The sequence below is a fragment of the Naumovozyma dairenensis genome, chromosome 5, assembly GCF_000227115.2.
Source record: "Naumovozyma dairenensis CBS 421 chromosome 5, complete genome".
In the NCBI taxonomy this organism is placed as follows: domain Eukaryota; kingdom Fungi; phylum Ascomycota; class Saccharomycetes; order Saccharomycetales; family Saccharomycetaceae; genus Naumovozyma; species Naumovozyma dairenensis.
Window position 1 is genome coordinate 24288 of NC_016483.1, and position 24667 is coordinate 48954.

Genomic DNA, 24667 nt, shown 5'->3' on the forward strand with positions numbered 1-24667 from the left:
TTTTTTTTTTTTTTTTATTTCTGAGAGAGAATATATACATATTTAATGTGTCGTCGTTTTGTGTTGTTGTTTTTTGCATCATGTTCTTATCTATAGCATGATGATGTCGTGTTTTTTCATCATAATAAATTAAGCTAATTCAAGAATGCTTTAAATTTCAATCTTGTTTTTTGTTTTGTGTTTCATTATTCGTAGTTTTCGAGGAGATGAATATATTAAATAAATAAGTTAAAGATGTTGTTCCCGGGGAACGTTAACCACGTTTATAAACCTTTGAAGAAATCTCTTTTGAAAAAGGCTAATTTTAACCAATCAGTAATGACTTTGAATCTTGATCTAGCAGATAAGATCATTGCCAAATAAGAAAGCCTCCAAATATAGAAAGTGATTAACCCACCTCCAGTATATAATGATCTTTTACCGTAGGTGATATTAGCAATTGCTCTCTCTGAACCTAAATAAGCTAATGCACCAAAATGAGTATATTTAAATGGTTTAAATTTATTTTCTTCAAATAATAAATCGAATTTTTGCTTCCTTGATTGTAATTTTTCATGGAAATTTGGTAATTGAGCCATTTTATCGAAATTCTTGGCTAAATATTCAGCTTGTTGATGTGCCACTTGAGCCGTTGGAGGTAATCCAATGAATGCATTATCACCGATAGCGAAAATATTATTTGAACCAATGACTTGTAAATATTTATTAACGGATAAAGCTCTTGTTGATTTATTTTGTTCAGTAATCTTGGGGAATAAATTTGTTACAATTGGTCTTGCCTTATTACCTGTTGCCCAAATTAAAGTACCATATGGAATTTTTTCCTCAATGACAGTTTTCCCATCATCGCTCTTTGTCTTGGCAATTAAATGATCCTTTTCCACTTTAGCCACTGCTGTTTTCAAATGTAATTTAATTGATGTCTTTTCCAATGTTTCTTGAGCATAAGAGGATAGTTTTTTTTCAAACATATTTAATACAATTGGTAATGCTTCGACTAAATGAATTTGAACTTCTTTAGCAACAGAGGGTAAGAATTTTTGTAAATCTTGATGAACATAATCTTGTAATTCACCAGCGGTTTCCACACCTGTGGGGCCTCCACCTACTACTACAATGGATAATAATCTTTTCCTTTCGGGATCACCTGGTGGTAATAAATTTGCCTTTTCTAAATTAGAAGCGAATTTTTGTCTAATTTGTAAAGAGTTTGGAATTTCCTTTAAAAAGAGACCATGTTTTTCTACACCTGGGATACCAAAAGTATTTGGTTCAGCTCCAACAGCAGAAATCAAGTAATCGTATTTAATTTCAGCGCAATCATCTTGAGTTAACATTGTATCATTGTTTGTTTTTGTGTTTGTATTTGCGTTTGCAGATGATTGAGAGGGATGATGATTCAATTTGGAAACGTTTGATAAAGAGTTAATTGTTACAGTATTTCTATCTGGATTAATTTCAGTAGCTGTAGCCTCATAATAAGTGACATTACCCTTTTTCTTTAATGCAAAGTTGACCACAGGTTCAATGATTGATTTTTCATCCACAGTTCCGACGGGAGTGGAAGGTAATAATGGAGTGAATAGGAAATAATTTCTTGGAGATATTATTGCTACGTTATATCTTTTAGTATCAATATGTTTTAAGAATGCAATGGCACCCCAACCTGACCCAAGAATGACTACAGTAGGTTTATCATTATATTCAGTTTCAATTACTTTAGCAGTTTTGAAAGAGGCATAACCAGTTCCAGATTTATTTACAGGAGAAATAGTTTGCTTTTGAGAATTAGGTGAAGATGTCGAGACTGATTCACTAGTTGTAGACGAGATATCTCTTTTAGGTTCAGTTATTGGACTGTTTGTTGTAGTTTTATTAGCAGTTGTAGTTGCAGTTGGAGATGCAGTAGCAGTTGTAGTTGATGGTTTTGTAGTACTATTAATAGTGGTTTTAGTAGATGTTGAAGCCAATCTAATCATACGGTTGGTACTAGCCAACACGGCAGACTTATTTTTATAAAGGATGGATAACATCTGTCTTTATTGTTGTGATATATATATATTAAGATGAAGTGTGGATAGCGTTGGTTATATTGGTGAGTGTGGTAATGGTTGTGAAGGGATCCGGGATAAAGGAATCTGTGTAAAAGAATAGTTTGTGATAGTGGATAATTAAAAGTTGCAACCTATTAATTTTGCTTTACCAGATTTTTCCGTTATATAGAAGTATATTAAAACAATCCTGGCAGTACTAGGAACCGTTATGTCCAAATGATCAAAATCGGAATTACACTAATAAATTGGCAAGGTATAATAAAATAAAATATTCCAAGACAATATCAACAACAATTGGCAAGGTAATAGAGTTACATACGCACGGTAAACACTGAATAATAATAATAATAATAATAATAATGGAATGCCCTTAGTTGTTCCACCAATGATTACCATGCTACCGGTAACACGTATAGACTGCACTAGTTCACATCACATCACATCACATCACGTTACAGACTGTTGTTTCGCTCTCCTTCTCCTTGCATTGGATTGGATTGGATTGGATTGGATTGGATTTTCTTCCTTTCCCTGTTTCTATTCTCTCTGCCATACCATACCATACCATACCATACCATAAGGAACAGTGAAGAGTTAACAGCGCGAGGGAACTTTACTTTATTACTTCATTACTTCATTACTTACTTATGAAACAGTCTCTCTCTCCTCCCTCCCTCTGCTCCCCTTAAAAAAACAATGACTGTTCCGATTGGCCCGTTTTTTGGTCCGTTTCCGTTTCCGTTTCCGTATCGGTTTCCGTTTCCGTTTTTCCAAACGGCGTTCGTGTCTGTCCCTCCTGTATTATATCCAGCCACGTGACAAACTTCTACTTTTTTTGCAAATTCTTGTCACGTGATTGAAGAACACAGAAAACAGCGGGTTTCCATATTAGGTCAATTGTAAACATTAACAAAAATATATAGTGGAATATATCTGATCACAAGAGCCCATTGTTCAAACAGGTTGGTACTTTCACTGAAATTGCAGAAAAGAGACAGTGCCAAGAAACATTTCAATCCTCAAACCTCATTCATACTAGCAATCAAGTTACATATTTTTTTGTTACTTTTTTTCCTTTCCTTTTCTTTTTTCTTTTTCTCTTGCATACATTGCTTACTCGTCTTCTGGTCTTCTCATCGACTTCGAAAGACTAGAATTCCTAACAGAAGAAATATTATATACCATCAATTTGAGCCACACATTTTCATTACATTTTAGGAAAGTTGAACAATCTCAATCGCATAATTGCATTACTATGATGTACTCCAGCGCTTCATCGTCCCCTACAAAGAGAACATTGAACAATAAACTACCATTCCTTAATAAGGGATTTTACCCATATACTGACACAGATAATTGTAATAATAATACAGCCCGTGCCTATAACCATAACGCCTACAGTAACGATTATAACTATGAATTACAAACAGATAGTGTTCCTATAATACAACAACAGCAACAATTCACGGTTAACCATGCCAATGATTATAAATATTCTCCACAAAAATCAATGAAAAATAATCCTTACTTAAATCAAAGACATCAATCTATTAGTGATCATAATAGTAACAATACTGGCGACATGAGCAATAATAATAATAATAATAATAATAATAGAAGATATCAACAAGATTTTCAACAATTACAACTACAGTTTCAATTTCAATCTCAATCACAAACAACATCACAATCTCCACAAAGAATAAATTATTACGTCAATAATAATAATAACAATTTGGATAATAGACATTCACCTATCAGACAAACAAGTCCACAAAGAAATATAAATAATAGTAATAATATTAATCATGTGTATCAATACACTAAACAAAATCATTACCAAAATAATAATAATAATAATAATAATAATAATAATAATACTACACAATATCACCAAATTTCATCCCCACAAAGGCAAACAACAGCAAATTACAGCCCTGCTAAATTTCAACGTACTAGTCCAACAAAACAATATCATTATCAAGAAGTGAAATCTGAATCAGATATCTTATTGACAAATTCATCTTACTCAAAATTGAATATTAAAAATAGATATTTCACTGAAAATAAAGAACAACTTATTAAAGATGGTGATAAATTGAAACCAATAATAAATATCATACCTAAACATTCATCTACCACTTCAAAGACATATAAATTGCTAAACCCATTATTATCCGAAAAATCAATTACATCAATGGATATTAGTTCAATTTTAAAATTAAATAACGCAACCATATCACATGGGAATTCAAAACATTTATTATTAGCAAATGATCCCAATTTTAAAATTAATAACTTAGATGAAATTACTATGGATTTAATTATGAAAAAGATAAAACTAATAAATGAAACCAAGAAAAAAGGGAAAACAACAACAAAATCAATAACTGATGAAAAATTGTCAGAGAACAATATAAAAGAAAAGGATAAATCTAAAAAAGTTGTGGTACTAGATCCAACAAAATCAAAACTTAAAAATACAACTTCGTTAAGAAAATCAAATAGGCATCTAATAAATGTTATTACTGCAAATTCAAACCCAAATGATAGTTTTGATTTAAGTTTTGACGGAAAGGCAATGGACAGAAGTGATATATTCCGTATGGTAGATTCATTTACAATGGCTTTATCAGATGATGAAAGAGAACTTTCAGGAATAATATTAGATACAAACAACAAAGCTAAGAAATTTGATTTACAATTGAAAGATAATATCAATATTAATATCCTTCCCGCCGAAATAACTAACAACAACGGCAACAATAACAACGATAGTCCTAACAATGATGAGAATTGCTTGTCTTCAAACTAGCCTCTCACTTCCTTCTTTCTTAATCCTCAAAAATGTTCATGAGCCATTATTTCTTTAATTTCATATATGTTTACTTTTTCAGGTGTACCCACCCACATAGGTATATATCAACATATGCATTTCTCCTTAAAACTTTAATTTAATATAAACATACATTTGTCAATATACATCATCAGCATCATCATATATTTTATTTACAGATATATAGTAGAATTTTCAACGCTGATCCTCTCCTTAGTGAAATACAGTTTGTGGTTTGTTCCATTCCTTTTTTTACTACAAGAATGTTTTATCACTGATCTCTATCTTACCTTCATAGAGTATCATCTATTATTCCATTCAAATTTCTCTTCTCTATAGTAAATCCAGGATTCGATTTCCTCAATTCTCGTTGTTCCATCTTATTAAGAGCCTTCTCTGTGATTTCAACATCAATCAGTTCTTTCACTTTAGCAAGAGATCCAGCCATTGCAGGAGTAACTCTCCTATAAACAATAGAACCTCTCTTCCCAAGACCAATCGTCTTCACTATCGTCCTGGTTTGTTTGGGTAATCCAATTAAAGACCTTTGTAACGTTATCTTGTAAAATACCATGATATATTGTATGAAACTCTTTTCTTAATAGACTATCCTCTTACGATTTCCTGTCTCCAATGTTGTGATGATGTTAACCTTTTTTGTTTTTTGAAAGGGCCCTGAGCACTTCCTTGTGTTTCCAACTTTTCTTCCTAAAGTTCCTTTTAATGTATGCGGGGAGTCTGTTATATACAGACATCAACTCTTGCAATTGGTAATAAAACAATCAATGAGGATATCTATATATGTATATTCATATTTGCTTATGGTAATATCAGCCCATGATTTTGTTTGAATACTTATACATACCAAGATCAATACACTAAGAAAAAATATTAAAACGAACGAACAAAGCAACTAAATATGATTAGTGATTCAGCTAACGATAATGCTGAACCTCATCAAACTCAACAAAACAATCAGAAAAAAAGGAATCAAAAGATGAACAAGAAAAGAATGATGTTAAACACAGAGTATATTACTAAAATAAGAGCTGAAAGAGAAAAGAAACGTGAATTAGAGAGAGAATATAGAATGAAACATGGATTTGAACCAGATATTCCATCAGAATTACAATTTATTAAACGACCATTATTAACTTTACATGATGATGATCCTGTAAAGGGAACCATGTTGAAAATCATGACGTATAATTGTTTGGCACAGAGTTTGATTCAAAGGGATTTGTTCCCAGGGAGTGGACAAGCTTTGAAATGGGTTAGAAGATCAAAAGTATTATTGAATGAATTAAAATATTATGATTCAGATTTATTATCGTTACAAGAAATAGATTTCGTTCAATTTAAACAATATTGGAAAATAGTATTGGCAAAATTGGGTTATGATTGTGAATTTTATAAGAAAAATGGGAAAATTCATGGTGTTTTGATCGCTTGGAAACGTAACTTGTTTGCAAAAGTAAAATCATTACCCATTGATTTCGATGAAACATTATCTGGTACAATAAAGCCTAGAACAAGAACGAAAAATGTTGGCCTTGTAATAGCTTTGGAATTTTTAAATAAAGATAAAAGTGCAATAAAGAAAAAAGGAGTTATTATAGGTACAACGCATTTATTTTGGCACCTATTCGGAACATTTGAAAGAACAAGACAATGCTATGTTATGATGGATCAAATGGATAAATTCATGAAGAAACTTGGAGGCATTGAAAAATGGTATCCTTTTTTTACAGGTGATTTTAATTCTCAGCCAAAAGATGCTCCATATGTATCTATAACATCCAAACCAGTATCTTTTCAGAATGAAACTAAAATTGTAATTGAATGTAGCGCAGCATACAAGTATTCTAAGAAAAGAAATGGGGAAGAGGAAGAAAAAAATGAGGGGAAGGAAAAGCAACACGAGATAGATAGTTCCGATTCTAGTGATGCAGAGACAGATGAAGAGAAGGAAGAAATTATTCCAAACCAACCTTCGAATGCGAGACCTTTACATTTCACACCAACAAGAGAACAAGCAGAGTTAGTAAGCCAGCTTGCGGCATTACATAATTCATTAAATTTACGAGCCATATCATTATATTCCGTTGGCTACCGAAAAGTTGACCCTGAAAATGCATATATCAATAATGATCGTGGGGAACCTGAATTATCGGAATGGGCTAGGATGTGGTCCGGATTATTAGATTACATTTTTTTCCTCCAACACTGGGACGGTAAAACAAATCATGAAAAAGTAGACTCACTGAAGACGTTTGAAAGAGAAAATAACGTCAAGCTTCGAGGCCTTTTAAAGATGCCTCAAAGCAAAGAAATGTGTGAACATGCAATACCATATAAGGGAGAATATCCTAGTGACCATCTTTGTATGATGATCCAACTAGAGTTGCTTGAATAATGGCGAAAAATAAGAAAATATAATTAACGCAAAAAAAACTCTCCCGGGGGCGAGTCGAACGCCCGATCTCAAGATTTCGTGTTTTAAATTACAGTCTTGCGCCTTAAACCAACTTGGCTACCGAGAGAAGATTATACGTTTTTTGGGCGATATCTGATTTGGATAGGGAAGTATAGCTGTCACGTCCAAGCGTCACAAAGAAGTACGGTTTTAGGTTAATATTAGTTGGGTTATTACTATTATAAAATCAGTTAAGTGAGTTATTATCATTATGTTGCGAAGTAATGACTTGAACGCTGTTATGCACCGTACATGTTTGTAGCTGTATAACGTTTATGAATTATGATTGAGTTTCTCTCGTTGAATTGAGTCGAATACCATGCAAATAGTATTTTCTTATTTTTGAAAAATTGTTATGAATGCAGGCACTTCTTAGCACCCTTGGTACAAAGGTTTTGTAGTATCGAGTAGATTGTACGGTATTCTCGAGTAGTTTTCAATTAGTCTCCTTTACTCGAGCCTACAAGGATTTAGAGTGTCCTATCAATACCTAACAAAAGGACAATAGGCACGGAGTTAGCATTTATGGGTTTTACTTTATGCAAACCTGACTATAAAAGGCTTAAAAGATTTGAGCTGCATTTGAAAGTATTTCATTTTGTTATCCTATTTTGTGTCACTGATTATTACTATGATTTACTTTATATTCAGTTAACAGAGTCCGAATACAGTTGCAATAACCTTATATTCTGCTTTCTGCCTTTGAGAAGATAAGAATTTGATCTAATAGATTGGTGATGCTCTTAGAACTTGTGAATATAGAAGACGCGACACACTGAGAAGATAAGCCAGTAAGTATCGAGTTTACGTGTATACGAAAACGTGTACAATAAGGTTATACTTATAATTCAGAAGACATTTGAGCTATATATCTTGGATAGAATATAATTAACTAATAAAAATACGTTACTATGTGTCACACTCATCACAGATGAAGAGGTCAACTGAAAATGCTACTTCAATATGGATTGGTTTTGTTGTTGTTGTTGTTTATATATGCTGGTCACACGCAACCGCGGGAAATCTAGGCACGTGATCTGAAAAGGTTAATTTTAGAACGGGAAGAGGTAAATCGCAAAGAGGTTCGAGCTTCAAACTAAAAACGTATGTATGTACGTATTTACGACTTAAGCAAGACAAACCATCAGGTCAATTGTATCTGCCACCTTTATTCTCCATTGAAAAACTAAATACATTATATTGCCATTCTGTCTTTTATCTCAGATATACTTCCATTGACATACCAGTGATACTCTATAGATAAATCTATAAGTAACCAAGTCCTGTCTCGAATCGTTCACTGCAGAAAACAAGAAAGAGGAAAGTTTCAGTATCAGATCTGGAGCCATAGAACACGATTGACAACGTTCTTATTATAGTTCGTATTCTTATTTCAGTTAAGCCAATAGATATTGCCATTACCATTGTCATTTTCACGTACCAATTGAGTTGGAACATTTCTGTCGTTTTAGCATACAATAACTGCTACTTCAAGTTTCGTGGAAAGTGAAGTATTTCAAGCTCATAACAAAATATTATAGAAGTTTTTACAGAAGCAAAATATCTACAGAAAATTCAATAATATTTCATTTTTTATTACCTTTTCTTTGCATCTCAAGCTGAAAACCTTAATAATTCAAAATGAAGTCGTACCAACAACAACAACAAGAGAACCCATATCCAAGATACAATAAATCATTTTCCCGAAGAGGAAGCAGCTACTACATGAATGTACAGCAAGATCAAAGATCTAGGAAACCTTCCTATATATCCTTAAACCACTCGGTTCACAATCCAAATATGGTTTACCAGCATGATCCTAATGGGTCACAATATTTCGCCACGACTCAACAGGCCTATTATATTCCATCACCTCTTCCAAATGCACCACCAACACCTTTTGATACTGCATATGGTGCAACTTTATTACCTTCTCATTTATTAATGGGATCTCCATATGTGTCTACCCCAAATGGTATCGTTCCGTCATCTCAGCAACAATCTCAAATGTTTCTTTATTCTCAATCTCCAGCTGGAACACCAAATAGAAAATCATTTTCCCAATTAAATTCAATGTTGAATCAACCTTCTTCAAGATCAAACTTTTTCACAGATTCATATAATAACAGATATCAAAATAATCCTCAAACAAGAATCCCCGAAGTAGATCCAAATGAATTGTTCCAAAAGCCATTTGTAATTTCATATAAATTACTACCGACTGGTGATGATGCATATAGAACTAGATCACTCCTGTTTAGTAACGTTGCAAGTTCCATTGATTTACATTCTTTCATTTATGATTTCGTTCAATATTCTTCCATTGAAAGTATATACCTCATTTCAAATACAGATGATGAGAAAGATCAAGACAATGAAAATGACAAGAATAAGAGATCAATCCTATTGAGTTTTTTATCTCGTGAAATTTGTTTATCATTCTACAATAATGTTTTACAGAGATTAAACGAATTCAAAACTAATCTACAATCAAAATCATTAACTTTAAATTTTGTTATCTTAAATTATTTGGAAAAAACTGACGATGGTAGCACCGCTAACATTTCAAACAATCAACTTAATCAAATTCAAGAGAATGAAAATGATGTTAACACTAATGAATTTGATTACAGAAATTCAATGAACACAGTCAATGCATTAAAATTCGATTTAATTAATCCAGATGCAACCAGATTCATAATGATTGAATTGAAAACAAAATGTGATAAAGAAACATTATTAAACAAACATTTATCATTCTTAATTGATAATAAAAAGAATATAAGATATATTTTAGAATCAATCGATCTATTTAATATCATCGAAAATGAAAATAGTAGCGAAAACAAAAGTATAATAGAAGCTAAAAATGAAAATGAAAATTCACCTCAAGGAAAGGAAAAAGATACTATGGTCCAAAAAAGGAAACGAAATAGATCTAAAAGAACCTTCCCAAATCACTATGCTGTTTTATCTTTTATTAATATTTATATGGCAATGGAATTACGTGATTATTTGAAACTTAATGGGTTAAAACATGGTATCACTAACGCATCCTATGTACAGATCAAACATGTAAAAAAGTCCTTAAATTCTTCAAGCAAAAGATCATCAGTTACTAGTACAACTGATAACAAAGATAAATCTGAAGTTGATACCAATGAAAGTGTCGAAGGAAAAGACAAAAAAAGTGAGGAAGCTAAATCATTTAATAATAAACTGAGTTCAATAACTATGTCATCACCAGATACAACATATGAAGGTGAAGATGATATTGATATTGATATAATTATTTCAAAATTACAAAAGTTGAAACTTAAAGAAACTATTCAAGTACTCGATATTGCTACCTATAATACTCCACTGTTCCAATCTCATGACTCTCATATGGCCAATATTACCTTGTCAATAGTTAATCCATTCGAAGCTCAATTGATGAGACCACCCCCATCAAATATAGTATCACCTGATCAAAATCATGAAAACTTATCTTATCCCATATTACCACCCACACTACCTAGTATTGAAAAATTTCCAACAAGAGATCAAACATTGAATCAAGAAACCTCAGGAAGAAGGTCATTATCATCTTCATCAACATCATTATCTAATTATCAAGGACGATCTAATAGTAACAATTATAATACGGAGGCTAAAGAAGTGAAAGAACAAAACAAAGGAGAAAGAAATGAAGGTATCTTTTTCGTTGAACAACCAACATTTAACACTGATCCTACAATGTATCCAATCGTCAGAACATTAGAAGACAAATTTAATACCTCAGCACAGGTTGCTTCTTCAATGGGTGTGGAAATGGGTAATAGAACAATTTATATTGGTAATTTAAATCCTCGTTCTAAAGCAGAAGATGTTTGTAATGTAGTGCGTGGAGGTATTTTACAAAGTATTAAATTAATTGCATCGAAACGGATTTGTTTTGTTACATTTATTGAAGCTTCTGCTGCAGTACAATTTTATGCAAATTCATTTATTGATCCATTGATTTTGCATGGCAATACTTTGAAAATAGGTTGGGGTAATTATTATGAACCATTGTCTAAATCCATCGCACTCGCGGTGACCATTGGGGCGAGTAGAAATGTTTACGTCAGTTTACCTGAATTTGCATTTAAGGATAAGTTTTTGAATGATCCAGAATATAAGGAATTTCATGAAAAATATAAGCTACCAAGTGAACAACAATTAAGATTTGATTTTAATAAGTACGGTCCCATTGAACAAATTAATTACTTGAGTGATAGCCATTGTTGCTGGGTAAATTTTATGAATATTACATCTGCCATTAAATTGGTAGAGGATGTAAATAATAATCCAAAAGATAATACATTCTCCAAAAAATTTAATCACCGTTATGATGGATTGATTATTAATTATGGTAAAGATCGCTGTGGGAATGTCAATAGGAATCTCATATCAAATAAAAATTCAAGACATTATAGAAAAGTTAAAAAGTTTTCGGATAATTACAAATTAAGGCAGTTGCAAGAAAAGAGAAGAGTTGAACAAGAAAAAGGGAAGGAACTAAATGGCGGTGTAAACGATAATAAATTACCAAGTTTAGATGCGTTAGGTATAGGTCTTCAAAGAACTGCTCCCCCTGAGGAACAAAAGGTACCGGAATCCAATGAAGATGATGCAAATTATGATTCTGCTGTAACGGAATCTGACACAAATACCTTCAATGCACTTGGTTTCAGAATACAATCTAATACTGACTCACATGATGATGAACAAAATGATGAGAAAGGAGAGGAACAAGAAGAAGTTGATGTAATTGCCCACGCAGACGATATTAGTTCTGTTAATTCATCTGATGTCGAAATAATTATTGATTGCCCGCATAATGAAAGTGATACAAGCATGATACAAGAGAAAAAAAAGACGATAAGAAAAAATCAGCAAAAAATAGATAGGTTAGCAAAAGCAAGGAATGCCATGTTTCCAGAACACCGTGAAACTATACCAGATATAAACAATAAGTTATTCCACGATCGTAAGAATAAAGATAAGAATAGAAGGAAACAGGTTCAGGGCGGGATACAAGACCAAGATCCTCACTTGTCTTCAACTGGAAAGCAACAAAGGGTGATTCCTGGTGCTGATGTGATGGCTCAATATTTAACGCAACTTCAGCACTCTACTTTCATGTATGCTGCCAATATTTTAGGTGTGTCCGCAGAAGATAATACTTACTACGATGAAGAAGATACTACGTGATCGCCAAAGTATTGTACTGTTGAAATACATGGCGTGGGTGTCACGTATTCATATTTACAAACTCCTATGTACGTAAACTATATACAAGAATAAGGACAATCATGAATGAATGAACCTGCATCATCGCGTACTTACCGTATAGATGACAAGAGGAATATAAAAGGGGCAAGGGCCATAATTCCCTGAGGAGAGAAGAACCACACCCGGAAATTTTAGGCGTAACGCAGTTTACAAACGGTTATGTAAGATAAATAAACGCGGGCTGTTACTGCGAGTAAGTAAGGAAGTAATGCAGTAAATAAAGCAAAACAAAAAAAACAACTCCGGCCAAGGTGTGATTATGTGTTAACTAAAAAGAGGTTGCCTGTGCTTGACCTCTTTGTTTATTTCAGTTACTCATAAATAATCGTTCAATTCAAAATTTAATACGTAATTAGACTGTTCACCCAAAAAAATTTACGCGTTTGTTGTATTTAATTTCCATAGCAACGCGTCCTACAGAGATTTCTGTCGAGAAGTCAGAAAAAAGAAAAATGAAAAAAAAAAACTTCCTTTGCAGATCTTAAAATAAAAGAGGTTTCTGGCAGAGCCTTTTTGTAAGGGTTTTCATATAACTATTAAATTCATTAGTAATCGTTAAATTGTTGCTAGTGACTCAATCTGTGTTTTATATGTATATATACGGGAACTCCCTTAGATACACTAAATAGAATATTATTTATTTCCTTGTCCAGTTTTATAGTCTTGAACTAACATTTAAGAAAGAAAGCATATCTCATAAAACATGTTAAAACATTTTCATAGGCATAATTCTAAAAACGTAGAAGAAGAAAAAGAAATAACTCAATCGACATCTTCCATCATCGAAGAAGAATGCTCTTCGATAACGAAAGAAGAAAACAATGAAGTTTCTGAAGATGAACTTCCGTCTTCAGAACAAGAAGATAATACCATCGGTGACCATTCTAAATGGCAAAACCCAGATTATTTCCAAAATAAATGGCAAGAATACCTTTTCATCTTTTCCTGTATGATGAGTCAACTTTTAAATCAGGCAGCTACACCACAAACTTTGAGTATTATGAATATTATAACGGACTCATTCAAATCAGAAGGTGGTAAAGAAACATGGTTAATAGCATCTTTCCCATTAGTTTCAGGTTCCTTTATTTTGATCAGTGGGAGAATTGGTGATATTTATGGTCTTAAGAAAACTTTGATTGGAGGGTACCTATTCTTTATAATTTGGTCCCTGATATCTGGTTTCACAGATTACTCTCATAACGATATATTTTTCATCATTAGTAGAGCCTTCCAAGGGTTAGGTATAGCATTCATTTTACCGAACGTCATGGGTATTGTAGGTAACATTTATAAGCCAGATACACAGAGGAAAAATATTGTTATCAGTATGATTGGAGCATCTGCACCAATCGGTGCATTTATGGGTAGTCTTTTCGCCGGGTTGATCGGCACTGAAAACCCCAAACAATGGCCATGGGCCTTCTATGCATTTGCAATTGCATCTGCAATCAATTTAGCAATTTCCATTTATTCTATCCCTAATAATATTCCAACTAATATACACGGTTTCGCTATGGACTGGATAGGTTCAATAATGGCTGTAATTGGCTTAATTTTATTAAATTTTGTATGGAATCAAGGACCAATTGTTGGCTGGCAAAAGGCTTATATTATAGTTCTTTTGATCATCTCAATCATTGCACTAGTTTTGTTTTTCACATATGAAATTAAATACGCAAAGTCCCCAATCTTACCTGTTGAAGTAACTAAGAATCGTCATATTATTATGATCTTGGCTGCATTATTTTTAGGTTGGGGGTCATTCGGTATATTTTCGTTTTATTATTTTTCATTCCTTCTAAATTTGAGACATTATTCAGCTCTTTGGGCGGGTACAACTTATTTCATGTTTGCTATTTGGGGTACTGTGGCTGCAGTCATTGTTGGTGCTTTTATTAAGAGAATTTCTGCATCTGTGATTTTATTCTTTTCCATGATTGCGTTTAATATTGGACTGATCATGTTAAGTGTAACACCTGTAGATCAAACATATTTCAGAATGAATCTAGGTACAATGATTATCTTAAGTTTCGGTATGGATATGTCGTTCCCAGCAGCTGCTATCATTTTAAGTGATGGTTTGACAATGCAATACCAAGGTATGGCTGGTTCGTTAGCAAATACGATGGTCAATTATTCCATGTCATTATGTTTAGGTATGGGAACCACAGTAGAACGTCAAATAAATAAATCAGGGAAAGAAATATTAAAGGGATACAGAGCAGCAGAATATTTAGGGGTTGGGCTAGCAGGTTTAGGGATTGTTATTAGCGGTATTTATATGGCTGAAGTGCTATGGGCTAAACGTAAAGAACGTTTATCTTCAAACCGTGACCACGATATGAGTTAATCCACAATGAAACATATTATACATTTGCATACATGGGCTGTATATCCAAGAAACTTATTAACTATCTACGCATTTAATTAATTATAGACTTATATAACATCACAATTCGATTTTATTCTTAAAAACATAAGTTGTTCTATCTTCATTTATTTAATAATAATTTTTATACACAATCATTTTGCGGTGACACAACAGTCGTTAACCATATTTTCATATAATGGATTACAGTGGGAAAAAATAATGAAATATAAGGAGGAAATGGATGTCAATATACTTTTTACTATACGGACCCCATTTTACATATGTAAATTCTATACAAATTATTATATGATACAGGAAAAGGCTTCGTGTTTTCAGAAGTAATTCAACGTTTTTTGTGAGTTTCTTTCTCTGATTTTTTGTAGATAACTTATTCTTTATGTCTGGATTGTCTTTCCTTATTGGCGATTTCTTTCAAATCATCATCACTCGGTTCATAAATATGCCAGATAGTATAATGTGGCAACCCACCTACTCTATAACCCATACGTTTAGCCATTTTACCAAACCCTTCAGTTTCTGCATGATTTTCAAAAGTGAATGCTGGGAAATGTACACCGCTTCTAAATAATTTTGCTTTTGCCAATATAGAGACACCTCCAACACCATCCAAATCTACTACAGATGTAGGATCACCCTGAGCTTCACGAATATATGCTAAATGTACTCTCCAGGTTGGGTATTCAGCATAACCTTCGACGATAACATCATCTTCAGGTAATGTTTTGGCTAACTTTAAAGCTTCGTCTGATTCAATCCATGAATTCAAATCATATGGTTGTTCACTGTCCAAAAATTCAGGTAAGGGTCTCCATACATTTGGAACTAAAACATCGTAATCGTTAGCCATCATATCTTCTACGATTGTTCCAGGACATAGTTCAATATCAGCGTCTCTCCAATAAACCCACGAGTGGTATGGTTTCAAAGCATTTGCCATTAGCCAATTTCTTGCTCTTCCCATTAATTTCCTTCTTATACCTTGTACTTTAACAGCATGTCTATCGCTAAACCCTTGACCAATTACTTGACCGAAATCTTTTCTAAATATTTGTACAGAACGGAACGGCTTATCATAATTTTCATGTGGTGGGGTATTGAAAGCTGTTTCTACCATTTTCAAATATTCTTGGTTCATATATTTCAAATGTAGGTTCTTGGTTCCTCTCGTATCATCAGAATGTTCGTATTGATATTCATCCATATCTTGGAACACTTGTGATAGAGTACCATTTTGTAAATGACGTGAGTATTGTAGTAATGCCTCCAATGTATTATCACCATCTGAACAATCACTTACTAAGAATGCTAAATCAATTAGTTCATGAGGATAAGTCATATTCATTAGATGTTTAAACATTAAGGGTAAAACAGATTCAGCATCTCTTAACGGCACACATAACAATAGATGGTCACGATTTTCAGCACCATTCCTTGATCCATCGAACTTTTTCAAATCATATTTTTCCACTGAGGCATCTAATAACATGGCCAGTTCCTTTTCATATTGTTCTTTATCCTTTGGGGTTAAAACGTCGGTACCAAATTCAGAGATTAAATAATGTTGGACACCGTTTTCAAACTTTCCTAAGACGTCAGCTTCTATATTTTCAAAATCATAATTATAGTATTCCTTGTCACTCAATTCTGTAGTCTTGTATGAAGTTGATACTTTATTATTTTTATTGGCATAGAGGTTTATTTTCCCCAGTCTTGGTGATGTATTAAAGAAATATGAGTACCCACAGTATATCAGAGCACATATAATAAATGATACCACTGAACCAATGGCTACGTTCTTAGCTGTGGATTTTTTCTTTGGAATGAAACGTTGTTTTTTCAATTCGTCTGCGACATTGGAATTATTGCGTGATCTGATGAAAGGGTATTGCCGTGAAGAATATGTTAGTAAAAGAATATGCTAAAACTTGTATAGGATAGATAAAAAAAAAATAATATCAAAATATCTAACTAATTGAACTGAAAGAAATCAAAACGACACATACATTGGTAATTCCAATTTGGCATCTTTTCGGCTATTTCTGCCAAACTTATGAAGAAGACCAAACATAGTTTTTCCGTCCGTCTAATTAGGAGATTAGTTAAATATTTGGCAGTTTATCAAAGGGTAAAGAGTTGTTGATCTTTCAACTGAGACAATATAGTGTGAAAAATGTACAGATATTCCAAGTTATACGTTTCAAATCTGCCAAATTATGAAATAACCTTAAACTGTACGTAGTGTCTCACCATTTAACATTTAAAGTTTTGTTTAATTTTTCAGTTTTCGTTTTTTGTTTATTTTTCGACGTTTTGTGTTTTCTTTCCGAAACCATCTCGCCAACCAGTTTCGAATGGCATGGCGGATTATAGTGTGCAGTAATTATTATAATATTATAACCATAATATGAGTTATACAGTTCTATATGAGTTCAATATCTGCATTCGTATTCGGTACTATGGTGGATTTATTGTCTTCACCAGGCTTGTCGAATTCGCTGGTCACTACATCTTCGAATAAAAAGTTGTGATCATCAAAATCGTCCTCCTCTTCGTCTTCCAATTCTTCTTTCCCCTGTCCATCAGTAGGTTTCTGCTTCGCTTGTTCGACATTTGTTTGTTCTTCAGTCGTTCGTATATCTTGAGTTGAGCCTTCTGTAGTTTCATGATTATTGGGTTCCACACTAATGTCTGTTTGTTTCTCTCCTATTTTAACAGAGGTATTCCCCGTCGTTGTCATTGTACCTTCTTTTTCTTTTCGTTGACTCCCCAATTGTTGAAGGACATTGTGTGTAGTTGCAGTTTGTTGCTCTCCCTCCTCCTCCTCCTCCTCCTCCTCTTCTTCTTCTTCACTACTTCCCAGCCCTGCAAATAGACCTAATCCATCTTCACCTTCAGCTTCAACGTCAGCAATATCTGTAGGATGTGTACTGAATACAATAGATGTGTTACTAGATAAAAGTGGATTCTCAGACTTTGTTAATAATTTTTGTTCTTTCACTTTCCTTTCTTCTTCTTGAATCTTCCTCAATTCCTGTAATCTTTGATCTCTCTTTTCAATAGCTAATTTTACTCTTTGTTTTTTAGCTTTCTTCAATTTTGGATAATTGTTCAAAATTGAATAGAAGGATCTCTTAAGGTTTGATATTATTTCATTATTAATTTGTGCTCTTTTACGTATTGGAGATAATCTATTGTCATTATCATTGTTATTATTATAGTTTTTCCGTTCTTCAAGATCATCTTCGTCGTTGTCATAGTCGTAGTAGTCTTCCTTTTCTAAACATACTAATTTTGATAATTTTAAAAAGGGATTTTTTTCTAATCTTAATTTTTTATTTTCAAAAGCTTCAACTTTTTTCCTTACTAATTCTACTCTGTGATGAGAGTATTTATTTACGTCGAATTTTTTATCAGATGATGAATGACCAAAGAAATTAACAATTTTTTCATCATGGATAGATATTATATTTGGTTTCGAGGAGGAATCACGTTCAATCTCGTATGATTGAGATTTGGTACCATATATTGCAAGAGTTTCTTCATTAGCTAAGTTCATATCAATATCTTTTGGGATTATGACGGTATCTTCCTGTTCTTTTTCTTTTTCATTTTTGGCTTGTTTTTCTTCTTCATCAGTATCTGTTATAGGCCCTTCATTTGATAATGATGGTGATGGCGGTATAGTCATAGGAGCAATGCTTGTGCCTTTCTTGGCATTCGAAATATTTTTTAAGAAATTCAACAAAGCTTTTTCAGATTTAGTTCCCTCTTCTACTAATTTCTGCTTTATTAATTTTTCATCAGTTATTGGATTATTAAATTGTGGAGTAAATTTGTAAGTATGATCAGGTGGGAAACTTGGTAACCATGATGAAATATTGATTCCTTTGAATGGGTTAGTTGGTTTAATTAAAATATTTGATGAATCCGTCGCATCTGAAATATTACGGAATTGTTTTGTTAAATCATAATTATCGTCTGAAGTTGAACTTTCCATTATATGAGTTCTTTGTTTTACAACTTCTTCATTTAAATCTCTCAATATTCGATATTCCTTTCCAGATAATTTTTCTTGGATATATTTAGATGATTCATATTGATAATTTAAATCTGATGGATTAATGTTAAACCCTCTCATCCATAATTCCAAATCCACTTTAGCCATTGAATTACGTCTTTGCAATAAAGAAAGACGATGTAATTCGGTTATTAAAGAATTCAATTGATCATCAACTAATAATGTTAATTGGTTGAATGCTAACTTGGAGAAGTCCACTTTGAAAGCTTTCAGTTGAATTGCAATGGATTTTTGTAATAACTTTTCAATTTGCATATCCATGTGATTATGCGCTATTTCCCGAGGAGGTTGGACTTCGTTCATATCATAGTTTTCTGTTTCGTTTGCACTTGCCATTTTTAACTGGGATGGGACAGTTGGTTTTGTTCTTACTGTTACACTTACTCCTTGTCCTTTGTGAGGTTGAGGGAGTGCTTCTTCTTCTTCTTCTAGTTCCGGTGTATAAATGGAATGCACTTCCTTCTTGCAGGTGATTAGATTATGGTTGCTCAAGGAGAAAGATTATATAGGCACCTGCGTCTTCCTTTCTTTCCCTTGTATGTGTAACACTTATTGGGTAGTCTTGTCTTGTCTTGTCTTGTCTTTTCCTTTTCCTCAGGGCCCCATTGAACATTCCATTTGACTTCACTTCATAATTTTATATATTTTATTGATGCACTGTCCGGAAATTGTTTTGTTTTGTTTTGTATTGTTAGTCGACGACTTCATATAATAAATTAGACAAAAGATATCAAGTGAGGAAGAAGAGAAGAGAGATGGTTTAAGAAATATATTCAGTAGGAGTGTTTACATTGCTGTCACATAGATATTCGTTTTAAAAAATTCAATTATGGTTGGTTATACTGTTTATATGGGCGATGCATATGTCAGTAGAAAAAACGGCGACGGTAATTCCTTACAAACGTGTATGATACTTGGAATATTTTTCCAACTTTATTATACGTTGGTGCTGTTTACCTACAATGATATTCTATTTTCTCTCTTCGATCTATTTGTTGAATGTAGTTTACTTCTTATTGATAGTTCAGGTGTAATATATACAGGTCTAGTTTCAGTTCAGTTAAATATTCATTTTATAAAATAATCAGAGAAGTTATAGGGTGAATACCTAGAGGTTCTACGATTGGTAACGTTATCTGAAATAACTTCGGTTACAAAGTTATCCTTAGTAGATCTTGAAATGATGATCATTAAGCGGTGAGTGACACATATTAGATAATACACAACCTATTATGATCTTCCTAATACTTGATCAGGGTACATCTATTATTCAACTTATACAATATCTCAACCTTAACTAAGTCAATAAACCTAGATGTGGTTTAGAGCAAATAAATCACATTTACAATTTATTTTTCAATTAAAAAGTTTTTTCAATCAAATTAATTTTAAATATTTTGGAACCTTTTACCTACTTAAAAGAATATATTAAAAAGTAAACAAAAAATCAAGAAAGCATTTTGTTTCAGACTTCGTTTGAAACAAAAATAATTTTACGTAAATGTAAAGATCAGATAATCCAGTATATTATCAATATATATATATATATATATTTTTTCATTAGCTAGCTATATCCTTGTGATATCTGACAGTTCCTTCACGGATTTGCGTTGTATTTCCATATTCCATAGATTTTTTTTATATTTTTCTATTTTTTTTTTTTTTTTTTATTTATTTTTATAAAACATACTAATGTATAAGGCATACACCATATAAATCTAGAAGCATCATTGAAGAACACTGATTCCAACCGTTAAGATCTTCAATATTAATTGATATTAATTAATTAAGTAGTGATTTTTTTATGGAAAAAATATGGCAAAGACTTTAGCTCAAGGACGGAAACCTGGTAGCGGTAGAAAACCTGGCAAAGGTAAAACTTTAAAAGAAGGTAGGAAACCTGGAAGTGGTAGAAGAAGGAAAACTATTGTCACAGAACAGCAGGATGGGGATCACAATCTTGAAAATATCAATATTGCACATACACACATGAATACAATTACAAATACACAAATACAAACTCCATTGCAATCACATGTCCCTCTTACGTTACTATCACCATCATCTATACCAACATTACCATTGGCGCCATTATCTCCTCCAAAGGATAATTTTGAAATGAAACTTACTGCAAGAGATTTGGAAACAGTAGATGCCCTAAGGGGTCTCATACAAAGTAGTAATGGATTTAGAAATTCCATATCTTTACCACCAATATCTATGGACAACAATGGGTTTAACAATGACAATAACAACCATAATGTTGAACTTCATGTGATGCATGATCATATAATTACTAGGCCCAAGAGTGTAATACCATTTATTTCAGATCATAATAGTAATAATAATAATAATAATAATAATGAACAATACCAAGATCAAAATCATTTGCTGTATCCTCAAACGCATTTCCATACTTCAATGGAGGCTTTCAAAGCTAGCCGAAGGACAAGTATTAACCTTATAAAAACACCTAGTGAAAGTTATAATAATAGCATTCATAATAATAACAATGATAATACCCAGACTAATAATGAGAACACAAGAATGGTAATGCTACGAAATACCTCATCGGTAAATCAAACAGACAATAATCATATTACAGTGAAACAAACGGTCAATGTTTCCACAGGTAACAATAAATCATCATATCATGTGACCACAACAATCTAGCATCTTATTTATCCATTCACTGTCCGTATTTCTTATTTAGTAATAATAATACCTCCTTTTCGTAACTCATATATCTCTAGGGTATGTAATCATGTAAGAGTTTTCTTGTAATCCATATTTGCAAATGTCACCTTGAAAAAAACGCCTATGACCGGACATAAAAAATTATATTAATTTATAAGTGAAATAACTCAGTTAATGTAACTGACAATACCTGCCTGTTAAAGACTTTTATTGATGCAGGGTGAAGATAAATTCCACATTCAATAATGTACTTAGAAATTTACATACTTAGAAATGGCTTTGAATTTTTATTTTATGTTAGCGAAGCGAAGCGAAGTGGAAGTGAAATTTCAGAACTACAAAGAAGATTATATTGTATTGTTTAGAATTTAATGATGATTTTGACTTTGTACTCTTTTTTCAATTAATGAACATATTTTTATAGGTGAATGAATAACCATCATATTGTTGGTCAATCTAGAAGTATAATAACTGAACAATATATTTCGTGTCTTTCGGTAGAGATATTTCACTTTAAAAGCACAAAAGGACATACTAATCACTAAAACTAATTGCTACAAGTCATGGATTCATTCGAAGCAAGATTACAATTCATTCAAGTCTTGAAGAATTTACAAAAAAACTTGAGTATTATTGACAATAGAACGTCAATAAGTAGTGGGGGAGAGACGAACCCCATGAGTTCAAGTTCCACTGTGGATCCGATTCAATTTTATTTAAGAAGTTACAAAGATCATTTTGAAGATTTCCATCAATGTTTATTTGATACTACGAATAAGATGAATTCATTAGATAGGTTGAATGTTTTATTTTATTATAGTAAGATATTGATAACGTTAAGATCTAATATGAATGAATTTAATGAGAAAGTTATATTTAATGTTCTCTTACCATCATTATGTGATCTTTATCATTTGATCTTACCAAATTATGATTGGAAATCTTTAACTAATTTAGATCCATGTATTGAGATTTATAATTTATTGAAAGATAATTTTTTTAAAGATGATGAATTAATGACATTAAAGGATTATAGAATAGTGAAGGACAATGAAGGAGAAATACAAGGAACACAAGAAAATATTGCAATAAATAAGTTATCCTGGTATTCAGTCAAGGACGCCACCACCATGAGAACCACGAAAGACAAAGAAGCCTCATCTTCGACTCCATCTTTGGGCCATTCTGTAATGGATCATAAAGAATCTTTCATAAACACAAGAGATCTGTTACAAGATAGAATCCTCAAAAGACAGTTATTTTTCAAACATTATATACAAAATGGTCTTACGCCTGTCTTTGGCGTCGATAATAATCCTCATAGTACTTTAAAAGACAGTGATCATTTAGCGACGACAACCGCTTCTGTATCACCGGTGCTCCCATTATCTGGTCAAGATCAACTTGCTGTTACTACTACCACTAACAATACTCCTACCGCTGTTCATACCAATATGCACGACTCTAGTGGGAACAATACGACTAATATTAATAAGGTTCATAAGAGTCTTACTACCAATGATAGGATAATACCTATTATAATTCGTCGTATGGAAAATGATCGTGAGAGACATAAGAGATTAAAGGAGAAAAGTTGGGTTGTAGATAGAAATATACAAAGACAGAGACAAAAGGGACAACCTCTTAATACTAAGAAATTGATTCTAAACGTTAATGAATTTGAATCTTTGTGGAATAATACGAATGTTAATAAATTGACGATAGATGATATAAAGAATATGAAGGAAATGAATTTGATAGCGAAGCAAAGTTATATGATAGAATAGGACGATGCGGTATACAATACAATACAATACATACACACACTCGAGTCTACATTAGCATTTTCAATTGAGGGACCACGTACAGAGCTACGTTTCTCAAACATTTACTTGTATGTAACGGCCTGTATGCACATATAGGTCGAGAAGATCTCTTCTATACATCAACATTGGCGTCCATTGCCGCCCAGCTCGCGCTCGTTTGCCGGGTGAGTGAGTGACCGTAAGTACGTAAAGCGATGACCAGCCGGGCCGAGCAGAACCCGCGGACAGCAGGACGGCCCGAGGGATCCAAACGGCCAGGCAGAGAACTCTTTCCCGAATGAGGTGACGGGTGCACATACTGTACGTCTGTGACATACATACATGGTAGTTGGGAGCGGGGGTTAAATTCCGCTTAGCGTCCAGGGAGCCCTTCCCACGGCGGCTCACAACAATTTTGTAAACAAAACAAACCAGGGAATTTGCTAGCATCATCTCACTGCTAGCTACCAACCAACCAACAGGTACAGGTACTGGTACTGGTACTGGTACAGGTACAGGTGGGTGGATTGCACGTGAAGTTGATGATGATGGGGATGATGATGCCCACAAGGCCTCGAAGAAGGTTCAGTCGAGTCGAATCGAATCGAATCGAAGCCATTCCAGTTACAGTTCACATATATATGCTATCTAGACTGTTCTATCGATAACTCGATATAACGTTTTTGGAAGAAAACTACAACGTCCATATGCTTCAAATATAGCTGGCCTTATATATCTATTTACGTTCACTAACAAATTACATCTGTCGTGCTAGACTAACGTGTAGTATCTGATAAGTGCTGTCTATTTGCTTTATTATCAACAGTAAACCGTCATTTGGTGGGGTTTTATATAACCCATTTTTGCTGAAGCATTTATATTGAATTATAACGTTCCTTTTAGCAGGCCCTTTTTTGTCATTTCAAAAGTTATAACACTCAAAATCACTGGAGCAGTACCATACAATTCGAAAAGTAATCATTAGTTCCGAACCCACCAATATAAAA

General features: G+C 32.9%; 10 protein-coding genes and 1 non-coding gene across 11 annotated transcripts; 6 read left to right on the forward strand and 5 right to left on the reverse strand.

Annotated features, from left to right (window-relative positions):
• Window positions 1-263: 263 nt before the first annotated feature.
• On the reverse strand, window positions 264-2033 carry NDI1 (NADH-ubiquinone reductase (H(+)-translocating) NDI1; the record flags this gene model as incomplete). The annotated part of the gene is made up of 1 exon (XM_003670034.1): window positions 264-2033. The coding sequence occupies one exon, from the start codon at window positions 2031-2033 to the stop codon at window positions 264-266; it is 1770 nt and encodes a 589-aa protein (XP_003670082.1).
• Window positions 2034-3309: 1276 nt separating this feature from the next.
• NDAI0E00240 (uncharacterized protein) lies at window positions 3310-4869 on the forward strand (the record flags this gene model as incomplete). The annotated part of the gene is made up of 1 exon (XM_003670035.1): window positions 3310-4869. The coding sequence occupies one exon, from the start codon at window positions 3310-3312 to the stop codon at window positions 4867-4869; it is 1560 nt and encodes a 519-aa protein (XP_003670083.1).
• A 313-nt stretch (window positions 4870-5182) lies between these two features.
• On the reverse strand, window positions 5183-5464 carry MRPL33 (mitochondrial 54S ribosomal protein uL30m; the record flags this gene model as incomplete). The annotated part of the gene is made up of 1 exon (XM_003670036.1): window positions 5183-5464. The coding sequence occupies one exon, from the start codon at window positions 5462-5464 to the stop codon at window positions 5183-5185; it is 282 nt and encodes a 93-aa protein (XP_003670084.1).
• Window positions 5465-5809: 345 nt separating this feature from the next.
• NDAI0E00260 (uncharacterized protein) lies at window positions 5810-7306 on the forward strand (the record flags this gene model as incomplete). The annotated part of the gene is made up of 1 exon (XM_003670037.1): window positions 5810-7306. One exon carries the CDS (start codon window positions 5810-5812, stop codon window positions 7304-7306), a length of 1497 nt encoding a protein of 498 aa, XP_003670085.1.
• Window positions 7307-7345: 39 nt separating this feature from the next.
• NDAI0Etrna8Y lies at window positions 7346-7394 on the reverse strand. Its single transcript is given in 2 exon segments — window positions 7346-7382; window positions 7346-7394. It is a non-coding gene; the product is annotated as a tRNA-Tyr (tRNA).
• A 1613-nt stretch (window positions 7395-9007) lies between these two features.
• On the forward strand, window positions 9008-12604 carry NAB6 (Nab6p; the record flags this gene model as incomplete). The annotated part of the gene is made up of 1 exon (XM_003670038.1): window positions 9008-12604. One exon carries the CDS (start codon window positions 9008-9010, stop codon window positions 12602-12604), a length of 3597 nt encoding a protein of 1198 aa, XP_003670086.1.
• A 784-nt stretch (window positions 12605-13388) lies between these two features.
• ATR1 (borate transporter) lies at window positions 13389-15038 on the forward strand (the record flags this gene model as incomplete). The annotated part of the gene is made up of 1 exon (XM_003670039.1): window positions 13389-15038. The coding sequence occupies one exon, from the start codon at window positions 13389-13391 to the stop codon at window positions 15036-15038; it is 1650 nt and encodes a 549-aa protein (XP_003670087.1).
• A 409-nt stretch (window positions 15039-15447) lies between these two features.
• VAN1 (Van1p) lies at window positions 15448-17148 on the reverse strand (the record flags this gene model as incomplete). Its single annotated transcript, XM_003670040.1, has 2 exons — window positions 15448-16951; window positions 17084-17148. 2 exons carry the CDS (start codon window positions 17146-17148, stop codon window positions 15448-15450), a joined length of 1569 nt encoding a protein of 522 aa, XP_003670088.1.
• A 351-nt stretch (window positions 17149-17499) lies between these two features.
• Window positions 17500-19494, reverse strand: TAF8 (Taf8p; the record flags this gene model as incomplete). The annotated part of the gene is made up of 1 exon (XM_003670041.1): window positions 17500-19494. One exon carries the CDS (start codon window positions 19492-19494, stop codon window positions 17500-17502), a length of 1995 nt encoding a protein of 664 aa, XP_003670089.1.
• A 1479-nt stretch (window positions 19495-20973) lies between these two features.
• Window positions 20974-21831, forward strand: DAT1 (Dat1p; the record flags this gene model as incomplete). Its single annotated transcript, XM_003670042.1, has 1 exon — window positions 20974-21831. The coding sequence occupies one exon, from the start codon at window positions 20974-20976 to the stop codon at window positions 21829-21831; it is 858 nt and encodes a 285-aa protein (XP_003670090.1).
• A 587-nt stretch (window positions 21832-22418) lies between these two features.
• On the forward strand, window positions 22419-23642 carry CTK3 (Ctk3p; the record flags this gene model as incomplete). Its single annotated transcript, XM_003670043.1, has 1 exon — window positions 22419-23642. The coding sequence occupies one exon, from the start codon at window positions 22419-22421 to the stop codon at window positions 23640-23642; it is 1224 nt and encodes a 407-aa protein (XP_003670091.1).
• Window positions 23643-24667: the final 1025 nt, after the last annotated feature.